At 48.1% G+C, this 23,696-nt stretch overlaps 1 protein-coding gene across 1 annotated transcript in view; it reads right to left on the bottom strand.

Annotated features, from left to right (window-relative positions):
- The window catches only part of ABTB3 (ankyrin repeat and BTB domain containing 3), a 166,268-nt gene extending 144,204 nt beyond the window's left edge, over nucleotides 1-22,064 (bottom strand). Inside the window, exon 1 of the mRNA XM_066183992.1 lies at nucleotides 21,095-22,064. Coding sequence (XP_066040089.1) covers nucleotides 21,095-22,055 — 961 coding nt within the window. The 5' untranslated portion in view covers nucleotides 22,056-22,064. The remainder of the gene's footprint in view (nucleotides 1-21,094) is intronic.
- Between the last annotated feature and the right edge of the window lie 1,632 nt (nucleotides 22,065-23,696).

The following is a 23,696-nucleotide window of genomic DNA, read 5'->3' as shown; positions in this document are numbered from 1 at the left end:
CAGCAGCTGCTGACCAAAGGGCCCACAATACACTCATTTCTGTTTCTCGTAGAAGTAACTACAAGAGTCCGTTGTGTACTTTGTGTTTTTAAAAGGTAGTTCACCTTGTTGAGGCAGGATCAGGAAAACAGGTTTATTCAGGCTCACCCATTCTTTACAGAGTTCATGGGCCTCATGAAAATACCTCCATGCCTCGATCCAGTGCTCAGAGGTGACAGGCATTCCCACAGGGATGGCTGAGGGGGGGTATCTGCAGCACTTCTACCCTTAACGTGACTTGTCGGGAAGTCCCAGGCCTCCCCGAGAGGTTATTCCCAACTGCTGTATCAGCAGCTTGCGGGATCAGCCTGGTGCCAAGTGGCTTAATCAGGGATTATCAAAAGCTGGGCTGCTCCCCACGTCTCTATTTAGCTGCCCTTCTCCACTCTCAGTGAAGTTCCTGGAATGCCTGCTTCTCCAAGAGGAGGGTTTTTCCCAGGATGCCAGATGATGCAGGCCTAGAAACAATGCCAGGCGATGCACTGGGAGACACTGGCCACATGCTAGTAAGAAATCCCTGCACTGTGATGCCAAAATCCAGGTCCTTTGGTGGCAGGGAGCCTCAGCACTGGCTGTCCTACCAGTCACATTGCCAAAGGAGCTGCAGGAGGAGGACCCCACCCCATCAGTCTTGACATCCTGTATCTTTACAAATTTCCATGGCTCTGGTTAACACCAGGGGCTCTTGCAGGTCACAGGGCTGGGAAAGCAGAGCATTAAGAGGAAGGCAAAGTGTTTGGAAATATGGTTTTAAAAACTTCGAGTCTGTATCAGGGCATGTATCTTCCAGTGACAGTTCACGGATTTTCAGCATGGTCACTGTGCTCTTTTAACCAGCTGCATGGTATCATGAGGTTTTGAGGAAACTTCACACACGACACATATTCAGCAATCACTTATGAAGCAAAAAGTAAAAGTGGAGCCAAAACACACATCCTATTTTCATCCCCTCCACTGGTGCTGTAATGGTGATCTACTTTTTCCCTTCCCATCCCAAGCCCAGACATATGTTAGACGTATTAAAAGTCTATGTCTAACCCATTAGACCAAACTTAGCAGATCTAACTAATCAGAAGTTTTGTGGCCATGGTTAGGAATGAACTTTTGTGGCTCCTCCCATCCCTGCACACCTCAAGTTTCATCCTATCTGAAGGACAAGATAGAAAGGATATCAAGAGAAAATTAAGGCAACTCAACCCTCAGAAAGCCAAACTGCAAAAGTTATAAGTTAGTAAATGCTATGGACACATTTTGTGTCACCCCAAAGCAGCAGAAGCAAGAGCATCTAAAGAAGAAACTATTTCCAGCAGCACTGATTCAAATACAAAAGCTGGAAAACCAGACTGTGGAGTGCATCCACTCGGTTTGCAGGCCCATATGGCTAAAGCAATTATCTCCACTCAGTTCACCACTCCATGCACTGGAAAAAGGAGGTATTTGGAAAGGACAGAAAAATACTGCTTAGAAAGAGCAACGCTTTTTCACAATTTCTAAAAACATTTCTATATATATATAATCTCAAAAGGATATGAAATAGCATTATCATAGCCCATGCTAAGCTGTGCCACCTCATAATACACGATCACCGCCACACAGGACCTGTATGGGGTAGATCAATCACTCAGCAGGATACCAGGGACATCAGGGCACCCCGGGACACCACAGGACAGTGGGGACAGCTCATTGCTGCTGCTTCTGGCAGCTTCAGAGGTTTAAATAAAGAAATGAAGTACATGGCTAAATGCTCCCCTTCCTGTTGCTGTTTGCACATTTTTAAAGGGACAACTTCATTTTTACAGCACTTTACGGGTCGCATTGAAGAATTCACCATTTAAACCCACATTTGCTTTCTATTTTCAAAACCTCTTTTCATGCTTTGTAAGATTGTACTGCACTGCCTGGCAATCCCAACTTTCCTATGCAATAGGTGATGATCCACAGCAACACTTCCTGCCTGTACTCTTCTCAGTTATGCCTGTAGGCATTTCACATTGAAGCCAGGAAAGTCTGAAACTTTGGGGGAATTGCAGGGAGGTTGGGGGAAATGGCAGCTGAGATCTTCTTTGGGAAAACATCACCTTCTGGCAGATGTTTATCCTATGGATGATACATAGGAAACACCAGAGACCACCAGCAATACAGTAACTCCTAATTAGTAACAAATGCAAGTCAGAATGTATGGAATGTACAATGCACAATAATTAGTAACATGCTGCACCATGCATGGTACATGACACTGCCACTCCAGCAACCTCCTGTTTGGTGAAACAGGCATAAGGTTAGACTTCCCAACACAACAAGAAGTTTCAGTTTAAGGAATTTATTTGAAGGATGCATCACAGTCACAGTCAAGGAACATCCAGGCTGGATGTTATGCCTCAGGCAAAAATCCCAAATCAGCCCCTCTACTTTCCATGGCCTGTGGATTTTAAATGAAACCACACAATCCAAAATTAGAAGTGAAGCAGAAACCTTGTGAAGAGGCCACTCCCTGGGAAACACTGGGAGTGCTGCCTTGGACTTCACTAGGAAGGTGCACAACAGTGATGCAGGCAAAAGGCCATGTCACAGAGTACCTTAGAGGAGTGACTGCAGAAGGGACATGGCCACAGGAGCACTGGGAGAGGCAGCTGCCCCTCCCGCTTCAGGTCAAATGTGCAGCAGCCCCCGTTACTGCCGAGTGCAGCAGAAAGCACTCTGACATGTTTTCTGCACCCACTGACAGCTTTCTGACACTGCTCTTGCCTCCACTGTTTACACTTTGAAGCAAGAGAAAGGTGCTGGGAAGGCAATTCGCCTGTAGAAATGTCTGCCTTTCAGAAACCAACCTTTTTGTTTTCCATGGGTAAAAATAAGCAGTCGGCCTCGAAAACTGTTGAAGCTCTCAAACACCAAATGGATCTACTGAAATCTTCCTGGGCACCATGCAAAGCTGATCCTTCCTTCAAGGTACCCTTAAAGGAGTGGGAGGAGAGCCATGCAGCAGATACACTGCGGGGCTTGACTACACTGCTCCCCAGGTACATTATGTTATAGACAGGTAATGCAGTGGTTGGCTTTTCCAATTAAGGGATTAATATTACGTGTATGTTAAGGGAAGTTTTACTGATGTATCGTTATGCTACTGTGATTTGCTGTCTGGATGTCCTCCGTTCTCCCCATAGTCCCCTTCCCCTCCCTGTACAGTTGCCAAGGGACGGCCTTGGCAGTAAGGACATGTGCAGGGAGGGCGGGTACCTGCGCCCCTTGCATGGGGCATTTGGGAGAAGAGGAGGCTTGCTGCTGCGGAGCAGGGCATGACCACACCTGACCTCCAATCAAGCTGCAAGAAAGCAGCCTCCAACAATAAATGGGAAAGAAGAGTTGGCTGACAGACTTTGGGAGGGGCCAGGGTTGCCTGATGCAACCACCCAAGGGGTAGAAAAGGCAGAACAGCCATTTCGTAGACGAGCTCGTGGCTGCCGGGTCACCAACTCCCAGCGCGCTGTCCTTTTTCTTTATTCAGTCCTTTGTTGTATTTGTTAAAGTTTAATAAACCTTCTAAAATTTTAAAGTGAGCAGTTGTTCCTCACGCTTATACATATGGGTGGAAGGGTTTTATCCCTCCGTTCTGTGTCTCAAATTCAACCTAGCCCTGACTTATGGATGAGGAAAGGGAGGAGTGAACGTGGCAGAGGGCAGCACCCGATGTTGTCTCACCTGCTTTAACTTCAACTGCAGAGATTTGTAGCCAGCCCAGCACCATCCTGCCAAGAAACATGGGATTATCTGACTCAAGATGCAGCCACTACTTGAGGAAGAGCAAGACAGAGAGGGAAAATAATTCCCATGGAGTTCAGTTGGTGCAGGGTGACAGAAGGGAAGGACTGGAAGAAGTTTCCAGAACACACTCCACACACAGGAATTCAGCCACTGCTTTTGTCACAGGAACATTACTCATTCCTTCCTGCTTCCCTTGTCTTTTGTTACAGATCACAAACCCAACATCTACAACAACCAAAGAAGCAATTACGGGCATGTCACCAAAATACTGCAAGGACAAAACTATTCCAAATTCACGGTGCACCCTCACTGCTTGCTGACAAGTGTACTTGCTACGGGCCTGACTCTGTACCAGCTCACACCCTGCAAGGGGGTGGAGCAAGACTGCCTCAGGTGCCATCAACACCTTGCAAATAAAGGTGCTGAACCAGGTTTTCAAACGCAGGCAGCACAGTATCATTTGCCAAACCCATTCAATGAACAACTGTGTATTTTCCTTTGAGACACATCAACAGCTGGCCCCACTGAAGAAGTGATCTAAGACATCTGTTACCCACATTTTGGGGGCGGGGGTGCTGAGTCAGTATGAAAGCCACTTACAGCAACCTGAGCAACAGTGTTCCTGAGCAACCAAAACTGAAAATCAATTTAGCTGGTCAAACAGATCTCTTAATTCCCACAGTGCTGCTGGCTAGCAGACAGCAAGCAATCAAATACAAATGTGGACATTTAAATTTCAGTCAAATTTGGATCCTTGCAATGCAAACATACGTACCCTTCATCAAGGCACATGCACTTTTCAGAGAGGAATAATGATACATTGCAAGGGAAGAGTCTGCCTGTCTGTGTGGCTTCAGGTATTGATCCTGACACCCAAATGGCATCATCTCAGGAAAGCAAGGTTCTTCCCCTTGTCCATGTGGTTTTTTTCTGGATAGATGTCTTGGCCTGAAATGTTACTCAGATTCCAGGTGTCCTTCAAGGTTCAGTGCACATATGCAAGAACAGAAGGGGCAGTGTCCCGTGTTCCCACAGTATGGTAATTGCTACTCCTGGAGGGATCCACCCTTCCTTGCCACTTCCTTTAACTCTTACTTTCTTTCAAGGAATCACTCACATGCTTGCAGGACAACACACGATGCATACATCTCCCCTCAGTTTCCTCCAAGTTTAGGCATTCACTTCACACAAGTCAGAAAACGTATCTGGCCTTTTATTACTGTTTTTTAAAGACCATAAATCCCTCCTTCCTTCTCTGGAGGAGCCAACAGGACTTGTTAAGCCTTCTGGTTCCCTCTGCTGCCATAAAAAGGTGCAGAGTTTCTGAACGTGACCAGCTGCTGCACAGAGGCCCAGCTACAGTCTTGGAAAACATCCAGAGTTCAGAGACCTCCTGAGAACCTCCCAAGGGATGGTGCCAGCCTCCCAGCACTGCTGAGCTGGGGGACATGGTGCTGGCAGCAAAGGCCATCTCTGAGCAGAGAGGCTTCCAAAGACCCTCCTCTTGGCCCCAGGTCTTTGGAAGCAACTAGGCTTCAGAACTGACTGTCTACACAGTGCACAGGGCTGAAAGGAGTGGTCTGGCTCTGCAATGGAGATCAAGAAGTCAAAGCACTTAAGCTTTTGGTTTCTACTAGGCTTCCATGATACCATCTTCGAAAAGATCAAAGCCAGGCATCCTGCTCACAGAGACAGAGAGCTGGACACTAACAGAGCATCTCCTTACTGGCCCATCAGCATCCCAGACTCACAGCTAAGAAAAAGGGGAGCAGAGACCCTAACTCCCCAGAATCCCTCCTGCATGGTTTCCACCTGGCAGAGCCCAGGGCTCATGCAGGGCAGTGAGCCAGGTTGGGCATGTCAGGAGATGTACCATTTCCATACGCAAAGGCAGTACCTACCCCTACTTTACATCCCTCCCAGCTTCCCAAGAGTCAGGGAAAAAGCTCCCACAGTTAGGCAGCTCTTGCTGCACCAAAATGAGAGGCATCACGCTTCCTCCCTAGATAGTTACGGCTGCACTTGCCGCTGGTGCTCTCCTGCGTGAGCACTGAGGTGACAGCAAGCCTCAACATCCCCAGACTGAAATAACTACACAAGTATAAGGTTGGTTGGTACAGGCTCGAGGGAGGTGGTGTTTCCCAACACGACATTTACATATGTAAAACACAGGCAAATTGGCACTAGCTGACAGCTTATCCAGCACCCTGAGCCAGCAGGACTGCCTCCAACGGCTCCTGTCAGGAAATCACTTGCATTCACCGGGAGAAGGCATTGGGCAACCTGATGGAAACGGACCGCAGAGTATTTGCTATATCTGGATATCCTGAAGCTGCCCTTAAAAATGGGTGGCATGCCAAAGCAGCAACATGCTGTGGTCATGTCCCCACAGGCCACTCACTTCAAATGTTATAAGACAGACTCCATCGACAGCTTCCATCAACAGCAGTGCTTCAGACACAAAGGCTGCTATCACGGAAAATTGTCTAAGGAGGGAAGTACTGTTACAAAAGTTCAAATGTAAGATGTTTCCCTCCAACAAGCACACTTCAGAAACAGAAATCTCAGTAAAACATGGTGATTAACACAAGTACATACATCTAGGTCAGCTCTCAATAACTCAAGCAGATACCAGGTCACAGACTCATCTGGTGGATGAGTTCTTTAGCTTTTTTTTTTTAAACACAGTTATGCTGACTTCAATGGATCTTTCCCACTCTTCAACCACTAGATCTGACTGATGATGTATTTACCTAAATGAAACTGAAGACACTTTCCCTCACACTAATGATAAGACTAAGAAAGATCATTGTAGCACATCACCAGATATAAGAAGCAGAAATTTCAGAAAGGTTTACTGTAATACTTGAAACTAAATTGTGCTTTTGTGGAGTTTTAGCCTTGGACCTGCTGCTCAAAGTCTACAGACAGGGTAAGGGAAAAATCAGCCAGTATTTCCATCCTCCTCTGTAATTTGAAACCACTGAGACATATCGCAGGGTAGAAATCACATAGCTCTATAAATAAAATAAATTACGATTTTGTACTCTTTGGAAGAAAGCTGACACCAAATTCACATAGCAAGTCCAAGAAAAAATAAGCCTGGCCCACAGCCCAAGCACATAAGAAGCTCCCCCTTGTTCCCAGGGAGGAAGCTTCACCATCACCATTAGTGTGCCATTCCCTAGGGGACTTACATCTACAGGTAGTCTACAGTGTACTAAATGTCTGTCTGTACACAGCACCTCCAGGTAGAGCCAAGTGTTTGTTATTAACAGAAAGTGCTACAAGCAAAACTCCTGCAAATCCCCATGAAAGGCTGAACTCCTCTTTTCAGGTAAATAAATGGGAAATCTTCCCAGTTAGTCTCAGTCCCAAGCTCACATCACACGGATACCTATGACTGTTTCTCTTTGCTACTTGCAGTGTCCCATTTCTTAAATGCTCGCTGTCACTTGTACGACCTGAAGTGTGACCTCTCCCTGGCACAGGCTTTTTTAAAGAAAAGCTTCTCCATACATATTTAAAAGCAAGTAACCCACTACCATAAAAATACTTTGTTTTGTATAAGCCAATTATCCTCTGTGGTAAAAAGATCAGATAAACACAGTTTTGAAAGTGTGTGGTTAGAAAATGATTAAGTGTATCATTTTGGCTCTTTTATAGGAAATTAAAAGATGAGACTGAAGAATTATTTCATTTCATATCACTAAATAAATCTTCCAACAGAAAATTGTCACTTAAAATCTCTTCATAAACATTCTATTCAGTTTCAAAGTGGGGGACAAAAGTACATTATAAAGTACTTTGAGAAATGTATTGCCTCTGTACTCCCTCCCTCCTCCCACCCACAATAGATAACAAAGAAAGCGGGAAAGAATCTTGGAATCCACCAATACAGAATCAGCCAGAGCTTTGCCTGCCAAAGACACCAGGATCCTTGGCGATGCCTATAACCCACCCTGTCAGGAGCCAGAGCTGCAATTCCTGTAAGCTTCCGTCTCCTGTACGTGATACAAGCGTGACTGTTCAGGGAGTTTACAAGAAATATGAATGAGCACATGCAGACCCATTTATCAAAATCCTTGCAAAATGGGAAGTTGTGTTTCTTACCTCATTTCTAAGAAAATGAGTTTTATGTGGTGAAACATGCCTGCCAGTTCCTCCACCATCCCCCCAGCAACCTTCCAGCTCAGGGGCAGATTTCCAACCCTTCTGGACAACGACTATAGCACAAAGGATGGCCACTAACAACTCCAAATGTTATGGAAACCAGAGATTTAGGAGAGACTACATCATTTTCCCCCATGGCAGGGAAGGCTGGCAGCAAGGTGCACTTTTGTCAGGCACTGGAGAAGCAACACAGGAATGAGTTGAATGACAAAAAGATAGAAACAGCATCCATCAACCCAACCCAAACATGTAGCCACCCTCCACCGCTGAGTTTTGGCCACAATTAAATAAAATACGGAGGCTACTCACTGTCTGAGCAGCCCACCCTGATATGGAGAGAGTCTGCGCGCTTTCTGAGGAGCCCACCCTGCCTCACGGCTTGTTCTGCCTCTCCCCAGGGTCTCCTACCCACACCATGCCTGGATATCACGACAGGGGACACCAGCTGCTTTCCTCAGTGAGATCAAACCTTTCCCTGAGGGCACAGCACTCAGCCAAGCACCGCCGGCCTCTCAGACAAATCCAGTGATGTCAGAAAGATGACAGACCTCCACCTAGACCTCCCTCATTTCCTGTTATCCACAATCCCATGGGGAAACACATGCAGGCAAAGCCTTGAAGTCCACAGCTCCTCCATGGCACTTTTCCCCCAGGTCAGTCCCCATGGTTGTCACAAAACATGGGTGTAAAAAAGCAGAGCAGCAGCCTCTGGCACACCACATGATGGACAGGGAAACCCACTCCCATCATGAGACACATTTTTTTTATTTTCCTGTGGATAATCCCAAAAGAGTGGGGTCAGAGTCCTTGGATGGAGGAAGCTGAGCTCAAATGCCCTGCATCCACTTTTAACAGAAATTGCTTGCAGGACTTAATTGCAAGAAAGCCACAGTTAATTGTGCTACAGTATCAGTAAACACACTGGTCCCATCATTAGATCCCATTATTTTCCCTCCAAGAAATTACATTACTACATTATTGATGCAACAATCCAGTGTAATGAAGTGGTGCTTTGCATCCTTCTTTCTGCTTTACACCAAGCTCACAGTGTTACAGCCCTGATACCAAATTTAGTGAGGGTTGTATTGGGGTTTTTTTTTCAGTAGGTCAAAAATTCCAGTTAACAACTTAAAAAGCAGCTGCAGAAGAAGTTAAAACACCTGTCCCTAATCAACTGCAAAGGCTTGGGTTTCTATTTAATACAACTCAAAATTACAGCTATTTCTAAACACTCTGCTTCGACAGTGAATATTTTTACCTCATATTTTTACTTGGACAGACTATTTTCAGAAAGGCATTTGAGAGAGATTATGCCAGAAAGCAGTAAAATAGCAAGCAAGCTGCTTATGAAAATACTGAACTTCTTCGAACTTGAGGGGAAAGAAAAGGAGCAGTATCCAGAAGGTCACCGCTCCTAATGGAGAGAGCACACATGAAACTCAGCGAAGGAAGAGTTGCCCATGTCAAAATGGCAAAAGAAAACCTGGAAAAGTGATCATGAAAGGAACTCAGAACAGCAGAACATTTAGTCCTGAGGCTCTCACTCATTCACAGGACTACTGAAAGCAATAAAGGTTATTCCTGTGCTACTGCAGGAAACAGCCTCAGTTTGCAGTGCCCATCAGCAGCGAATGGCTCTCCAGCACAAAGGGCACCAACACCCATCACTTCTTGTGCAATACCTGCAAAGGTTGTCCAAGCAAAGCTTTGGCTAAAACACAAACCAGTAGCTCCTCTGCAATTATTAATAAATTATTAATATTTGCATTCATATAATTCATACAATCTTGAGAAATAGTCTCCATGTGCATAACCCCAGCATGTTGTTGCCCAGCCACTCCTTCGCAGTTATACAGTTCCACAAACCCCCACCATGCTGGGAAAAGGAGAGGGCTCTTGAGAGTCTTTAAATTTACTCTTTCAGTCTTGCATCTTGGCACTCTGCAAAAAATTCAGCAGTTGCTCAAGTTCCCACTTTGCCACTCAGTCCCTTGCATGGTGCAATCACAGAATCCCCAGGTGCCTTCTTTCTGGACCAAATAATACCACTGTGGTTGACTATCACTGCAGAGAAACAGTCCCTATGCCCTCCCACCCCCCCCAAATTTCATTATCTTTTCTGCTGTTTGTTCTATTCTTTCTCTTTCTGGAAATCAGGCTATGAAACTGAACTAATTACTCCTGGCTCAGAGGATGTTTTATGTGGGGTGCTGAATTGTTCTCGTTTTTCCTTATGCCATGGCCAACATTTGTGCTTAAATATCAACAATTTTTTCCGCCTACCAGTGCAATGCCAACAGCACAGCAAACCTCTAAAGGAAGAAAGATCAGAACTCACCCCAATGATGCTTCTCAAGTCACAGTCAAGGGGAGAAGTAAACTAACAACTCATTTTCTTAACACCTCTTCCCTCTAAGTGCTGTCCTTGCCCAAAAAAAAGGATGTTTCCCAGGGACTCACCCAACTCAGACCCTATCAGACCAGAAAATGTGTAAATCCCAACCCTAAGACCCCAGTGTCTGCACTTCATCCTCTCACTCCAGACAGGAATGTCTTACCAGCACTGTCAGGAGTATGCAACATGGACTGCACAAGCAGCCAATGCTTCAGGTTTAAATCTGCTCAGCAGCCAGCTTTGTAGCCAGTTTTGCAGTTGGGTTGTGTTTGCACTGTTTGCATGAGAAGCACCTATGAAGCAGGCAGCATCCTGGTTTCAGGTAAACTTCCAGGGAGTCTCAAAACACAGCCCGAGGTTGGGCAAATCAGAGCTATGTAGTATCAGGCTGACAAAGGTGGCGGAGAGGGTCCCATCCAAAGGAAAACCTGGTCCTGCCTCTTCACTCAGTGAAAGAAGTCCTCTGCAATAGTGGCTGACACCTGAGCATCCAGCCCCAAACCTTAGAAAGCACTTTGTGACTCACAGCTCCTGCCTCACACCTCACACAGCCTGTAATTAGAACCTCACCAGCCCTGATAAGGCAGTGTTCTCCCACCCATCTGATAACTTGAGTGCCTCCACAACCTCAAGCTCCATCTCGTGCCTTGTTCTCCCCTGACATCCCTGGTCAGAGGAGGCAGAGTGGGCAGGAATCAGCATCCCCATCTGCTCTGGTGGTTTGAGGGCTCTCATCACCACAGGTCTCCTTATAAAACCTGCCAATTATCCCACGCACAGGCAGTTTCTGTGTGCTGAAGAGAGGTGACAGCCCATATATCCTTCCTGAGGATCAGTTAGACTATCTGTACACTTAAGGAGGAATGAGTTTTGGCTAGGGTGTTTTTTCTCTTGTATTTAATCTTGCTTTAGAAGCATTCAGCCACCACAGTTTAACTGCTGATGTGTGTCAGACAGACAGCGTCACCAACTTATCTTGGCTCCCAGCATTCTGCTGCAAGAACATTGCTACCTAAGTTCAGCATCCTTGCATTACATAGGTGTTTATGTCATTCCTGCATTTAAACCTGTAAAATATTTCAAACTACTCCTCCTTGTCTTACCCATCTGTTACCTAACATGCTCTTTAAGATGGAAGCGAGGCATCATATGCATTCCCATAGGCAGGTATCAGGCATTTTTCATCAAAAAGAGTCTGCGCATTGCCGGTGTCCGTCCCGGCACTCGACCAGCTTGCAAAACTGTTTCCATTCTCCAGAAACAGAAGGTAATTCTTTGGTGAGCACACTGGTATAATGAAGAACTAGTTAACAGGTAAAGCACAACAGCAAAGCAACAGCAGGTCCTAACTACTCAGGGACAGCTATGCTTGGGTTTTTTTCCATGTTAGAGGAACTGCGTATTTTGAAACTCTTCCTCCTCACTGAGAGCATGCCAGATAATTAAACAGAACCTCTTATTTTTAAAATCTAATTTACTTTTGAAAACCTACCCTGCTGGACTATTTTTAGAATTTTTCTTATGTGGGCCAGTGGAAATAGGCTAGAGCCAGGTAGCACAAGGCCTCACAGGATGCACTGTACAATCTTGAAGCTGAACACCATTAGTCAGTGAAACAATGGAAAAAAAATCCCTTCAAATTAGGAGTAAGTATCTGCAGTAAGTTACTCATCTTCAGTTTTGGAAAAGCTTATCTTAAGCAAAACTAAATGTGGGCCTACAGCTTTGACTCAGGAATTTCTTTAATTTTAAATTCTTTAATTTGTTACCAAATGCAAGAGCTTATCTTGGTGTTTGACAGGCTGTCCCTACCATCAAAATCAGTGGGGATGTTGCCCAAACAAGGACTACAGGACTGTGTTTAGCACAGCTTTTGGAACAGCTTGTATCACACAGCACCCCGCACAAGACATGCACTAGAGAGGTTTAATAACACAAGCAGCACAGGGATACTTTTTCTGAAGTACGGAGTTTTGTGATCCTTATGTTATAAGCATCCAGGGAAATAGAAGCATCAGAGGTACCTAGCCCCTAGCAGTTGTCTCTGCTGTATGGCAACCCAGAGCAAAATAATCTACCTACTCAGACTTACAGTGAATGATACAGTGAAACCAATTTCTGTGGTATGCTGGCATGCATAGAAATGTCGCTGTATTACAGAAAAAAAAAAATCTTCCTAGCATTCTCCACAAAAAAAAGCATCTCAGTGGGTAGCCAAAATGACTCTGACCTCTGAAATCTCTCTCATTTCTGCTGGCAGCACTTCCCACTGAAGGTCTGGGAGTGCAGCATCCATCCCCAGGCATCTGGCCCACCTCCCCAGAGGCAGCTTGCCTTGTTGCTGGCCACATTCCCTGCTTAGAGGTCACAGAGAAGTGAAGATGCTTCATCTGGGGCGAAGGACCTGTAGTCTGGGGAGTACATATGGCCCACAGCACTACAACCTCTATTTTTCCAAATCCCTGCTGGATAACATCCCAGAGAGAGGCCTGCAAGACCTGCTTAGCTCTTTGCAAGAAAAAGCCAACCTTGCCTGACCATAGCAACTCGATCACAGCCAAACACAACACATAAGCAAAGGCACTACAGCCCCAGAGTGTTTATCCAAAACTACCACAGGGCCAGAGAAACTGCAAAACACTGCCGGATGCAAAGTTTCCTTCAATTATTTGACTGCCTCAAAAATGCAAAGACATTCAACATACCTCTGCCGCAACCCCAGCCCCGCTCACTTCCCCCACCTGGGAGCAATATTTCGTAGCAATGCAATTTAAAACAGGGTGGTTTTATGAATTTTAAAGCCTCAGACTCTTGCAGGTCCAGGTGCTACTCCACAGCACTTGAAGACAAATCCGGTCCTTGAAGAGGCCTCTTCTCTAATCTTCTCGGGGGTTCCTGTTCGCCTGCTCACTCACCAGCCTGTCCCAAGGCCTTTATGGCTGTGTGAAGTCCATGTGCTGTTCACATGAGCAAGGCCTATGCACATAAGAGCTCTGGGAAAGCCACGTAAGGCTGTGAATTTGCTGACCCAGAAGTATTACCAGTCCCTCGCGGCTCAGCTGCAACGCCTCTGGTGTGCTCCTATCTCCTGGTGAGCATCCCGCTGCCTCCCACACATCCTGCAGCGCTGATCCCTGCCTGCACTTTCGCTTTCAGCTGCCTTAAGCCACCACAGAAAGAGCTTTACCTGTCTCCTGTGCCTCCACGGATCTTTTGGAAGATCCCAGTACCAACATCCATTACTGCCTGCAGCACCATGGCAGGAAGAGCCCAGTGCCCAAGCGTCACGCCAGCCACGTTCCCACAAGCAGGATCGACATCCCACTGAGCACCGGCATCAGTCAGCCACACACCACCGCTCACAGGGATTTACACCAGGTCTAACACTGTGCTTTTAAATGGCCTGGAACCAACCGGGGGGAGCAAGTCCTTCTTCCCTCATCCACCTCTGCCAGCTTGATTCATCAGGCACACAATCACCTGTCCTGGTACAGGGTGTCTAATTTTTGTCCTATTCCTTATTATCAACCCAGTATTGTTTAAACCAAATCAAAGACAATTTCTTTTCCTTATCAGTGGTGAGCCAAGAGAATCCCTGTGGGAAACTTCAAGTCCCTTCAGCACCTCTTCACACTCCAAGCTGGTCCACATATTTACCACTGGATACCCTCTTACCATACTATAAAACCTCTTGGGTTGTTTCAGGAACAATTACATCAAAAAAGGGTACTGCTTACTATGAACTCAGCCTAGGAATCAAGGAAGAGGATAAAATACCATCAAGATGACAGGCACCTCTTCAGCAGAGCCCAAGAAAATGGCCATGTCCCATAAGGCGTGCTGTAGAACTTTCTCCTTACCCACGAACTGCCAGAGTAAGGAAGTGTGATGATTCAAGAGCATCAGCACATCAGGTTAAATTAACTGAAGTAACTGAGACAAGCCTCAGCAAGGTGTCAGCATGCCTGTGCCCCATCCATGCTGTTGAACTGATCCACACCAGCGGTGGCTTCTTCTTCTTCAGCTGCTCCCAGGAACATGCCTCTCATTCCTGCTGTAAAAATGAGCCAACAGCTGTCTTCTCACTGACTCACTTCACCTGATCAGTGCCCTCCACTCTTCTGTTTTTGCAAGAGAGAAATGCAGCCCTATGGAAAGCAAAAGGAGTGACTAGACATCAGATTATATCTCCTCACATCGTTTAAGGGCGGGGTAACTATGTGACCTTCTGGGAAAATGGGAAGCTCATCCGCTGCCACACAAATGTGGCCACTGATAGAAACCCTTTGTTGTAGGAAAACCCTGAAAGCAAGGGCAGACCAAGAACCAACCACATGTGACCATTTGTCTGGCACAGTCCTTCACAACGTCTGTGTTTTTTTCAGGCTGCCTAATTGAACACTTCTGGCAAAGTAAGCAGAGGTTAATAAGCTCTGGGGTAATTTTCACTTTATGTCTTTTGAAATTTTTAAAATACTTAGCAAGTACATAACAATTGTAATTACATATTCATACAGATATAGTGCAGTATGTTGCTTTCGGCCAGCAAGGAAACAAGGACAAGAGCAAAGAAAGAAAACAGTCCCTACTTTTTGTTATGCCTTGCTAAAGCCTCCTATATCCTGGGCAAACAGGCTGCACACAGAGCAAAGGGACTGCCAGGATGGCACTACTGCCAGAGCTGGACATGATGGCCCAGCCTGGGGGACTGAGGCAGCAGGAATCTTGAAACTGGGAAAGTGAACAGGCACTGATGGGATCCACCATCCACCAAGCATCCACTTCAGCCCCCACGAGTACACAGAATGCCAACCTGCTCAGGGACACAAACAGTGGCAGTGCTGCTGCTCACCACACTCACTGCAAGAAAACACAGCCTGGTGTAAACTCTCTCATCCATCCCCTGCTTGCTTTTCCTGTACATCCTTTGCTGGACCAGCAACAGAAATATTTTGCATGGAAGCTAATTTCAGCAAACCGCCTGAAAGGAGCCCCCTGACACTTTCTGCACTACACATTGGGCAGAGGAAATTACTCTGGTCAGAGGACTTAACTCCCAACACCCACGTGCTACAGGAAACAGCTCTCTCCTCCTCTGGTGTCATCTCATTGAACAGGGCTTTCTTCTTTCACACCTGCATTAGGGGAAAGGTGAGGGGAAGACCATAAAGCTTTTTTTCTAACTTCTGAGACAGGACAACTCAACCCCTAACCAGGACAAGGGGGAAAAGGCTCAGGCTGTAGATGTTCCCAGCCGCTGCACTACTGGGTATTTACTCTGGACAACGTGGAAGGTTTGTGGCTGACAACTGCTTAGTATGACACACACTGCAGAAACACCAACACACTAAGAGTGGTGTTTTTCTCATTTTTTAAACTTTGAGCAGAAGAAGAGAGAGCATCTGCCGTAGCATTAGGAAAAGGCGCCAAGTTGTCCCTAATGTTCACCTGCACCTTATGTCATCAGCTCACAGGATGGCTGAAAAACTACATGAAGCCTGTCAGCACTCAGCAAAAAAGCCAGGAATCCAATATACTGCTAAAACTATATTGTTATTCCCCTAACATGCTCCTTGTATACACAATCACATTTCCCAATCATCATTCCAAAGCCTCATTTACATCAGAAACTAAATAATGTAGATGCAGCCTGAAAACTCCCTAGCGTGGCCAAGGCTATAAATGCTATTAAGGTACTTTCCAAGATGACAAAAGAATAATCATATTGGCAAACATAAGCTTTATGAGCATCCTGGGTGCTTCCAGTATAACCATTTCTGGGTTGGTTGCCTTTTTTTTGTTGTTGTTTGTTTGTTTGATGTTAGAAATGTTTGCTTCATGAAACAAGTTACATGAATCAAAACATCCAGAGGGGAAACAAACCTTCATCACCCAGTCAGTCAAACCTCAACCTCCCGATGGGTCTCCATTTCCCAGACCCACCATTACTCCATTCTTAAGGTGTCCTCCCAAGGCAACAGAGGTCATCAAGAAGCACACACAAGCTGATTGTCGTTCTGTCCCACTCCTGCCAACACCAGGTGTCAAAGCAACCCACCCCACTACAGAGAAGGAGCACGGTTTCCCCACTGCCATCCCAGCTCCCACCAGCATCAATGACTACAAACAGGCAAAATCTTCTGCCCTTTGGGGATTTCTCCCCCTCTCCCCCACCAGAATGGAGAGGGGACAAGTTCACAACTTGTTCCAAGAGGGTGTGGAAGTTTGCTTAGGAGGTTGTCAGGTAAGAGCATCGAGCAAAAAACCACACCATTTGTAGCACCACCATCCACATCAGCCTCTTGGCATGGGACTCAAGTGCCCTGAAATAGATGGGAAAAACAAACCAGCAAAGACCTCATATATAAACACACTGGCATATATATAAGAAACTTCAACTCTATTACTTCTTTTTTTTAAAAAAACAGCAAAAAATACAATGGAAACAAAATGGGGGGGGAGGATATTCTCGATATTACAGTTTAAAATAAGGCCAAGAAAATAGCATAAAATTCCATTTTGTGCCCAAATATTCCCCTATCATTTTAGCTGAAATAAGTTTTAAATTGATTTTTACACTGCCCCTAAGGCCATAATGGCATCCTGAATGGTTCAATTACAGCAAAAAGCAGAGAAGTAACAGATAACAGTATGCTCACCAATAAAAGAAGGGTATGGTCTCTGTATGCACACATGTATGTATACTTATATATCAAATTTTTAAAGCATTTATTGATTTGGTTAAGCTGTGCTGATATATTGGTAGTGCTCATTTGCTTGGACTCCCCCTAGTTCGCCTGAATTAGGAGAAGAGGCTGAGGTTAAACGGAGGTTAGCTGACACGTGTCAGCCAAGCCTGACCTAATCCAGGGTTTCTAACTAGTTTGATCTTCTTCTCTAAATAATATCAAGAAGAGGAAGAAACCACAGGGATGCAGTTGGGTTCCAAATCACTATTTTTAGAAGCTGTACAAAAACAGGTAAGGCAGAGTTGTGCATGCTGACTCCTCCACAGAAAACTCCACCCTGTGATCCCCCAGCTCCCCGGCTGTGTCCCTCGCACCACAAGTCCTGCCACGAAGACATGGAGACCCCCAAGGACTCAGGACACCCCTCTAAAACAGGAAAAACCCATTTTCTTAACTCTGTATTAATTCAAGTGTTGTCTAATACCATCCCTCCTCCCGGTGAAAAAGGAAATCCATAATACCAAGTAGGTGACTTTGAGCTACTTGGGCCTGCCATCTAAACCTCCCCGTTAAAACAACATACATAGATTTACTCTAATGATTTGCACTGGATCCAAGACCTGGGGAAACTTCCCATTCATCTCAAAGCATTTCTCAGATCTGGCCTAAAAAGTAAGGGTTTGATGAGCAATAAAGAAGCTAAAATAATATTGCTTAAACCACAGAGGTGCCAGCTTTTACTGCCTTTCATTGAGCATACTATTTTTCTCCCACTGTTCCAAGGGAAATAACACTCTGTGCAACTGTTATAGGATGTAAAACGTGCACCGTGCTGCTCAGACAGAGCTTGTAATTGAAACATTTAAGCGTCAGTGAAATCCCAAATGTAAAGTTTTTGATTTTCATTCAGCCATGATGTTAAAATTCTGGAGGGGGGGAGTAGAAATTACTACCTCAGAGTGCTTTTAAAGTCTATTCTTTCTGATACAGTAATCAGAAAGATAAGCTCAGTCAATACGCCAGCAGTTGCTGCCATACTCCAGCGGCTCCTTACCAACTGCATCACCTGCTTTGCCTTTGTCACCCCTGCCCTGTCCCACACAGAGGTTATCAAGGGGCTTATCAAGGACACATGGCCTGCTGCCTGCAACACAAGGACTGCCACTACCTTCATTCCCAGGCTTTCAACCCTGCAAGAGCAATGAACAGGCTCCTGTTGGAGAGTGGGGCTCCCATTGAGGCAGCTGTCCAAGCTGAGGCCAAACACACCCAAAAGAAGCCCAGCAGGCTCAAGGGCCCATGGAAGGAATTGGCTCAAACATCTTTGACTGAAGACACGGGAGCATCATTTATAGGAAGCAGAAGGTTATCTTGCAATACTGATCTTATTCAGCAGCTTCCAAGATGACTGAGTATGACATCAGCCCAGAAAACCTCAGCTGAAACCACTAAAAACTCTGCAGAACTTACAGGGAAGCCCTGAAAGGCTGGTTTGTGTCTTGCAGATCCTCCAACCATCTTCCCCAGCACTCATGTTCACAAACTCTGTTAGAGAAATCTTGGACTGCATCAGACACAAACTCATGTTCTTTACACACCTGCATCCCGTGATCTTCACAGGTTGCCTGTTTCACAGTCTGGGTGAACTTTAAGGTATTGAATTTAGCCTGGAAATTTTTTAAAGGTTTGATATTTGCCTCCCAGAGAGAGAGGCACATCTCCCCACAAAAACTTGCCTGCAGATAAGGTACTGCTACAAAGTCTGCTTCTGCACTGCTTTCCATCCCCCACCTTCACTCAAATAAACTGGCCGTGGTACCTCCAGAAAGGACCCCACCACTGCTTCTTGTCCACACCTGATGGACCAATCCACTGACGCCAGCGCTTGTGCATTCATGTGCAACCCAGCTGGGAAATGACAGCCCAGTTTACTGAACCTCAAGAGTACAAAACCTGTCTCTTCTCCTGGAGAGGCGCAAAGAGATGTCAGAAGTCTGCTACCTGCTGAGTTGAGCTATCATGGTGTTTCAAGTACTGAGGACAGGAAGGATGAACTCGTGGTTAGGCCACTAAATGGAGATGTAGCTTCCAGCAGTCCAAGCCTCCTGCCACAAAACGCCCCAACAGTTTCAAGCCGGTCAAACAATCTCTCACATCAGACTTCCCCACATGTTTTAAGTGCCTGAGATGGGAACATTTGCAACCAAACATGGAGCACGCAAGACATCAAAATGGTGAGAACTATATAAACAGATACATGTACTTCACTGGTGAAGAAATAGACTGATGTGTTTAATGGTCTATAACGCCTGGTTTAGTTGCCTTGAAAGTACTTAAGAGAAGGCAACACACCCTTGGATTGAATCTAAATAAATATTTACAGCAGGAAAAAATGGCTTTTACTGAGAGGCCGGGCTCTTGCTTGCACCTGTAACTCTAAATACATTTAGCAGGATGCCAGATTATGTATTGTAAGATGCTAAAAAGCAAAACAATATTACAGACATTTGCATAGAAAGCAGAGAGACATAGGGAGAGAGGCAAAACAAAATGGACAACTTGCTAAGGTCTGATTCAAACATCTTAGAAAAACGCTATTTGCTCAACTCAGGACTGAGCTACCAAGGAGATTTGTAGCAGCTAAAACAGCAATAAAATGGAGATGAAAACTCTGTTTTGTGTCCCTAGAAGGGAGATAAATGAGGGTCAGAATGAAGTTCATTTAAATCCACTGAGCTGATACAGAGGGAGTTAGAGAGAACCGCAGAACAAAATGAAAGGCTCAGTAGGAGCCTGCACAGCCAGTGCTGCAATGTCAGACACGCAACACAGTGCCATCTGAAACCTACAGGCACCGTAGCAGGACTCAAGGAAAAAAACAACGGTGGCACTCCTGGGGAAGCCATGCCTGCCTGCACCAGCACTGGAATAACGCACCGGAGTCCTGCGACACAAGCCTCCGAGAGCAGATGCATTTTGAGGGGTGGTTCAGCGAAGCCTCTGGGGAGGACGTCCACTGCTGGATTAGAACCACCAGAGGAATAGAACTAAGCAACATCTATTTACAGCAGGGGGGAGCACCTGCCCCTTTTTTTTCACTCCCACTTGGCATCCTCCTTTGCGTCTCTTATGGGATAGAAGGTGCCTTAAGACAATAGATAATTAGCTGTAATGCATCCTCTGTGGCTCTAACAACTTAACAAGGCTTATCTGGAGACGTGATCTAGACTTCCAGTTACCCTTGTTCTCCCAGTTCCCTTCCTCTTCCACACCCCCTCCCCAAATATTTGCATCTCAGCTTGACAGGAATTTTGAATTGAAGCTTAATAAAAGTGTTTGCATGTGTCTGTGCACGCTTCGGAGAAGCTATGAAAAACACACCCTATTTTAACTCTGCCTCCCCAAAACACGACTCGTTCCGTTTTCCCTTCCCTGACAAACAGAGGGAGCTGAAATAAAGAACATCAACTTTGGAATACCACTCTACTAAAAATATTAGATTCATATTTTTAAAACGAAGGGAAAAAATGCCCAGGAAGTTGATGCATCACGGTGTTGCATTTGTGTCAAGCTCTGGGTAAACATGCAGCAACATGAATGAAATCTGTCCAGAAAGACTGCATTTCAGCGCCAACCACGCAATCGCTGGCCAAACCACTGCATATGTAACAAAGTTTGATCTCGCCTGCAAGCGCTCAGCTGCGCTCCTGCCATTTCCTGTGGAAAACTGAAGCTCTGAACCACTGTCTCTCAGCCAGCCCTCGCCGACACCCAGCCCATCGTGCGGCGGCAGGCGGGCGGGCGGGCGGGCGGCCCCAGCAGAGCCGTGCGGGGGATGCTCGGCAGCTCCCCTCCAGCCCTCCCCGGGCCGCGCACCGCCGTGCGGGAGCAGCCGCGCCGCTCCTCCCTCCCCGGCCCCCCGGCCCCGGCGGCAGGTGCGGCGGCGGCGCGCCCAGCGCCCGGGGGGGCGGACGGGGGCCCGCCCGGCGCAACAGGTGGTCGGTGGCGCCCGGTCCCGCCCGGCGGCCGCACTTACCGCTGGCGTTCTTTCCGCAGATGAGGTGCTGGTAGGGCTGCAGCAAGCCCCAGAGCTCGGGGTCGTTGTTGACCGTCTGCTCCAGCGCCTCCAGGGTGAAGCGGGGCGCCTCGCCGCCCTCCTTCTCCTTCTCGGCCGGGGCGGCGGCGGCGGCGGCCGGGGGGCGGCCGGGCGGCGGGAGCGGGGCGGCGGGGCCGGCCAGCACCCGCGCGTGGATGTCGCGGAAGAGGCTCTCGGTGCCGGCGGTGAGGTAGATGGCGGCGTGCTCGTGGATGCGCAGGGCCACGCGGCTGTCCACCATCCAGCGGTAGAACTTGCCCACGGAGAAGGCCAGTCCGCACCGGGCCGACTTGCCGCGGCTGAAGCGGTCGCCGCCGCTGCTGCTCATGTTGTAGAGGGAGAGGGCGCCGAGGGCGGCTGCCGTGCAGCGGGCCGCCAGCGTCCAGCCCAGGACGATCTCCATGGCGCTCCGCACCTCGTGCTTGGTGCACTTGGCGAAGCGGAGGCTCAGCCGCTGCGCCTCCCGAGCGATGCGCACCAGCGCCCGGCTCACCAGCGTCGAGAGCCGCGCCGCCGCATCCCGGCTCCCGGGGCTGGCGGCGCCCGGCGCCCGCGGCTCCCGGCGCGGCGGCGGCGGCAGCAGCAGTGCCTCCACCTCCTCCAGGCTCCAGGGGACCTCCTCAAGGTCGGGCAGGAGCCGGGAGCACTGCTGCCCCGCGCAGTCCAGCACCTCGGAGTCTTCCGCTAGGACGGTGTTGACGGTGTCGAAGCTGTTGTGCCGACTGTGCATGGAGTCAGTTAGGTGCGGCCAGCAGCTTCCTCCATAGGGGTACGCGGGGTGCGAATCCGAGCAGCACAGCGACAAGTTGGAGGAGCGCACCGAGTCCGCCGCACCACCATACCCGGAGTCCAGCGTCAGGTCTTCCAGCGTCCTCACCGCCGTCTTACCTCTCCGGGCCATCGCCGCACTTCATGCTGCACCCGCGGGACCCGGGCGGGGAGCGGATCACGGGAACGCGGGTAGAGAGAGCAGCGGGCGGGCGCGGCGTGACCCGCCGTCCGCTCCGCTCCGCCAGACGGCAGCGAAGCGGCAGTGCTGCCTGCGCCCTGCTCCCGCTGCCGCCGGCCGAGCCCCGCTGCCGGCCCGGCTGCGGCTCCTGCACTGCGCCGCGCCGCCGGCCCGACACCGCACCGCAGCGCAGCGCCGGCCAGCGGGCGCGGGGGGCGGGGCCATGCAAAGCGCCGCCGGCTAGCGGCCAATGGGGAGGCCGGGGGGCGGGGACATGCAAAACAGCGCGCCCGACGGCCAATGGGACGGCGCCCTGCGGCGGCCGCGCCTCCCTTCGCTCCGCGGGGCCGCTCCGCGCCGCGCGGGCCGGGAGGGGGCGCGGCCCGCCCCGCGCCGCCGGCCCCGCCGCGTCCCGGGCCCGCCCGCACAGCCGCCGGTGCGCCGAGCCCTCCCGGGCCGCCACCTGCGCCCCGGCAGCACCTCCAGGGCCGGGACCTCCTGCGCTGCAAAGCTGTGTTAATGCGGTCCTGGCCCCGCCGGCAGCCGGGGAGTGCGGCCAGCCGCGTCCTCTTGTCCCCGCGGCTGGGAACAGCACGGCTCTGCTACGTGCATCTCCGCCGTTCCCCAGGCGTACGAACTAGAGTCCCGCTCCAGTCCGCCCTGGGTGTTCACACCAGCAGTTCCCTGATGTTGCCATAAACAAATGACAGGGAGCGCAGGCACTCACGCATCGCATCAGACAGACAAGATGTTTTGAAATCAAGCAGAAACTGCCACGTAAGAATCCCAGCCATCACTCGAGTCAGGAAGAGCAATTTCCAAATAATTAAAACAAGTACAATAAAACCCTTTGACATTCTTGACGTTAACCCATTAAGTATCCTGAAGGCTTTGACAAGTAAGAATTGTACTGGGTTTAGGGCACATTTCCTATGAATAGTAAGATGGTTTTTGTGCAAGACAGTTTATCCTCGACTAATGTATTTTAAACTTACATTGCTAGGCTTTAGCTTTATTAGGAGTTGCCTGACTAATGTCCCAGGCAACAGACTGAGAATGTGTGTTTGTGTGCTCTGGTTTTGAAGACATCTCACATCCTTTTAAGCGTAAAATACCAGCAAATTTCTATCCCTTTAAGGATAAAAGCCTAGCAAACACATTTCTCTATCATGCCAACAGAGGCAGCCAAAATTCTTGGACAGACAAGGCAAGTCACGTAAGAGATTTCCCCATTCAAGCAAGCCTGGCACTCCTTCACATCAGCTTCCTAGAGGAAAGGCACGGACACAACTACAGGTAGGCTCATTTGTCAGTCAGGTTGGGGAGAGCTATGACACCACCAAAAACAGAAAGAGGGGGATGCTTTCCAAATGAAGTCAAGTGCTCTCAAAAACTGCTTTCTCAGCAAAGTCTTGGCCCTTCCACAAGATGCACAATGGGTTTCCTCAGAGTTCCCAAATACCACCATATCCTGATAAAAGTAGAAGAGCTGAGAATAGGAGCAACCTAAACTTAAGCCACCATCACAAGTGAAATAAGATGCTGAGGCCTGTGCTGCTGGCAACAGCCTGCCTTGGGGCTGGCTCACCAAAA

The sequence above is a fragment of the Chamaea fasciata genome, unplaced genomic scaffold (genome assembly GCF_029207755.1).
Source record: "Chamaea fasciata isolate MVZ Bird 193981 ecotype frontalis unplaced genomic scaffold, bChaFas1.0.hap1 SCAF_5, whole genome shotgun sequence".
NCBI lineage: Eukaryota > Metazoa > Chordata > Aves > Passeriformes > Sylviidae > Chamaea > Chamaea fasciata.
This window is presented reverse-complemented; position numbering and strand designations above follow the sequence as displayed.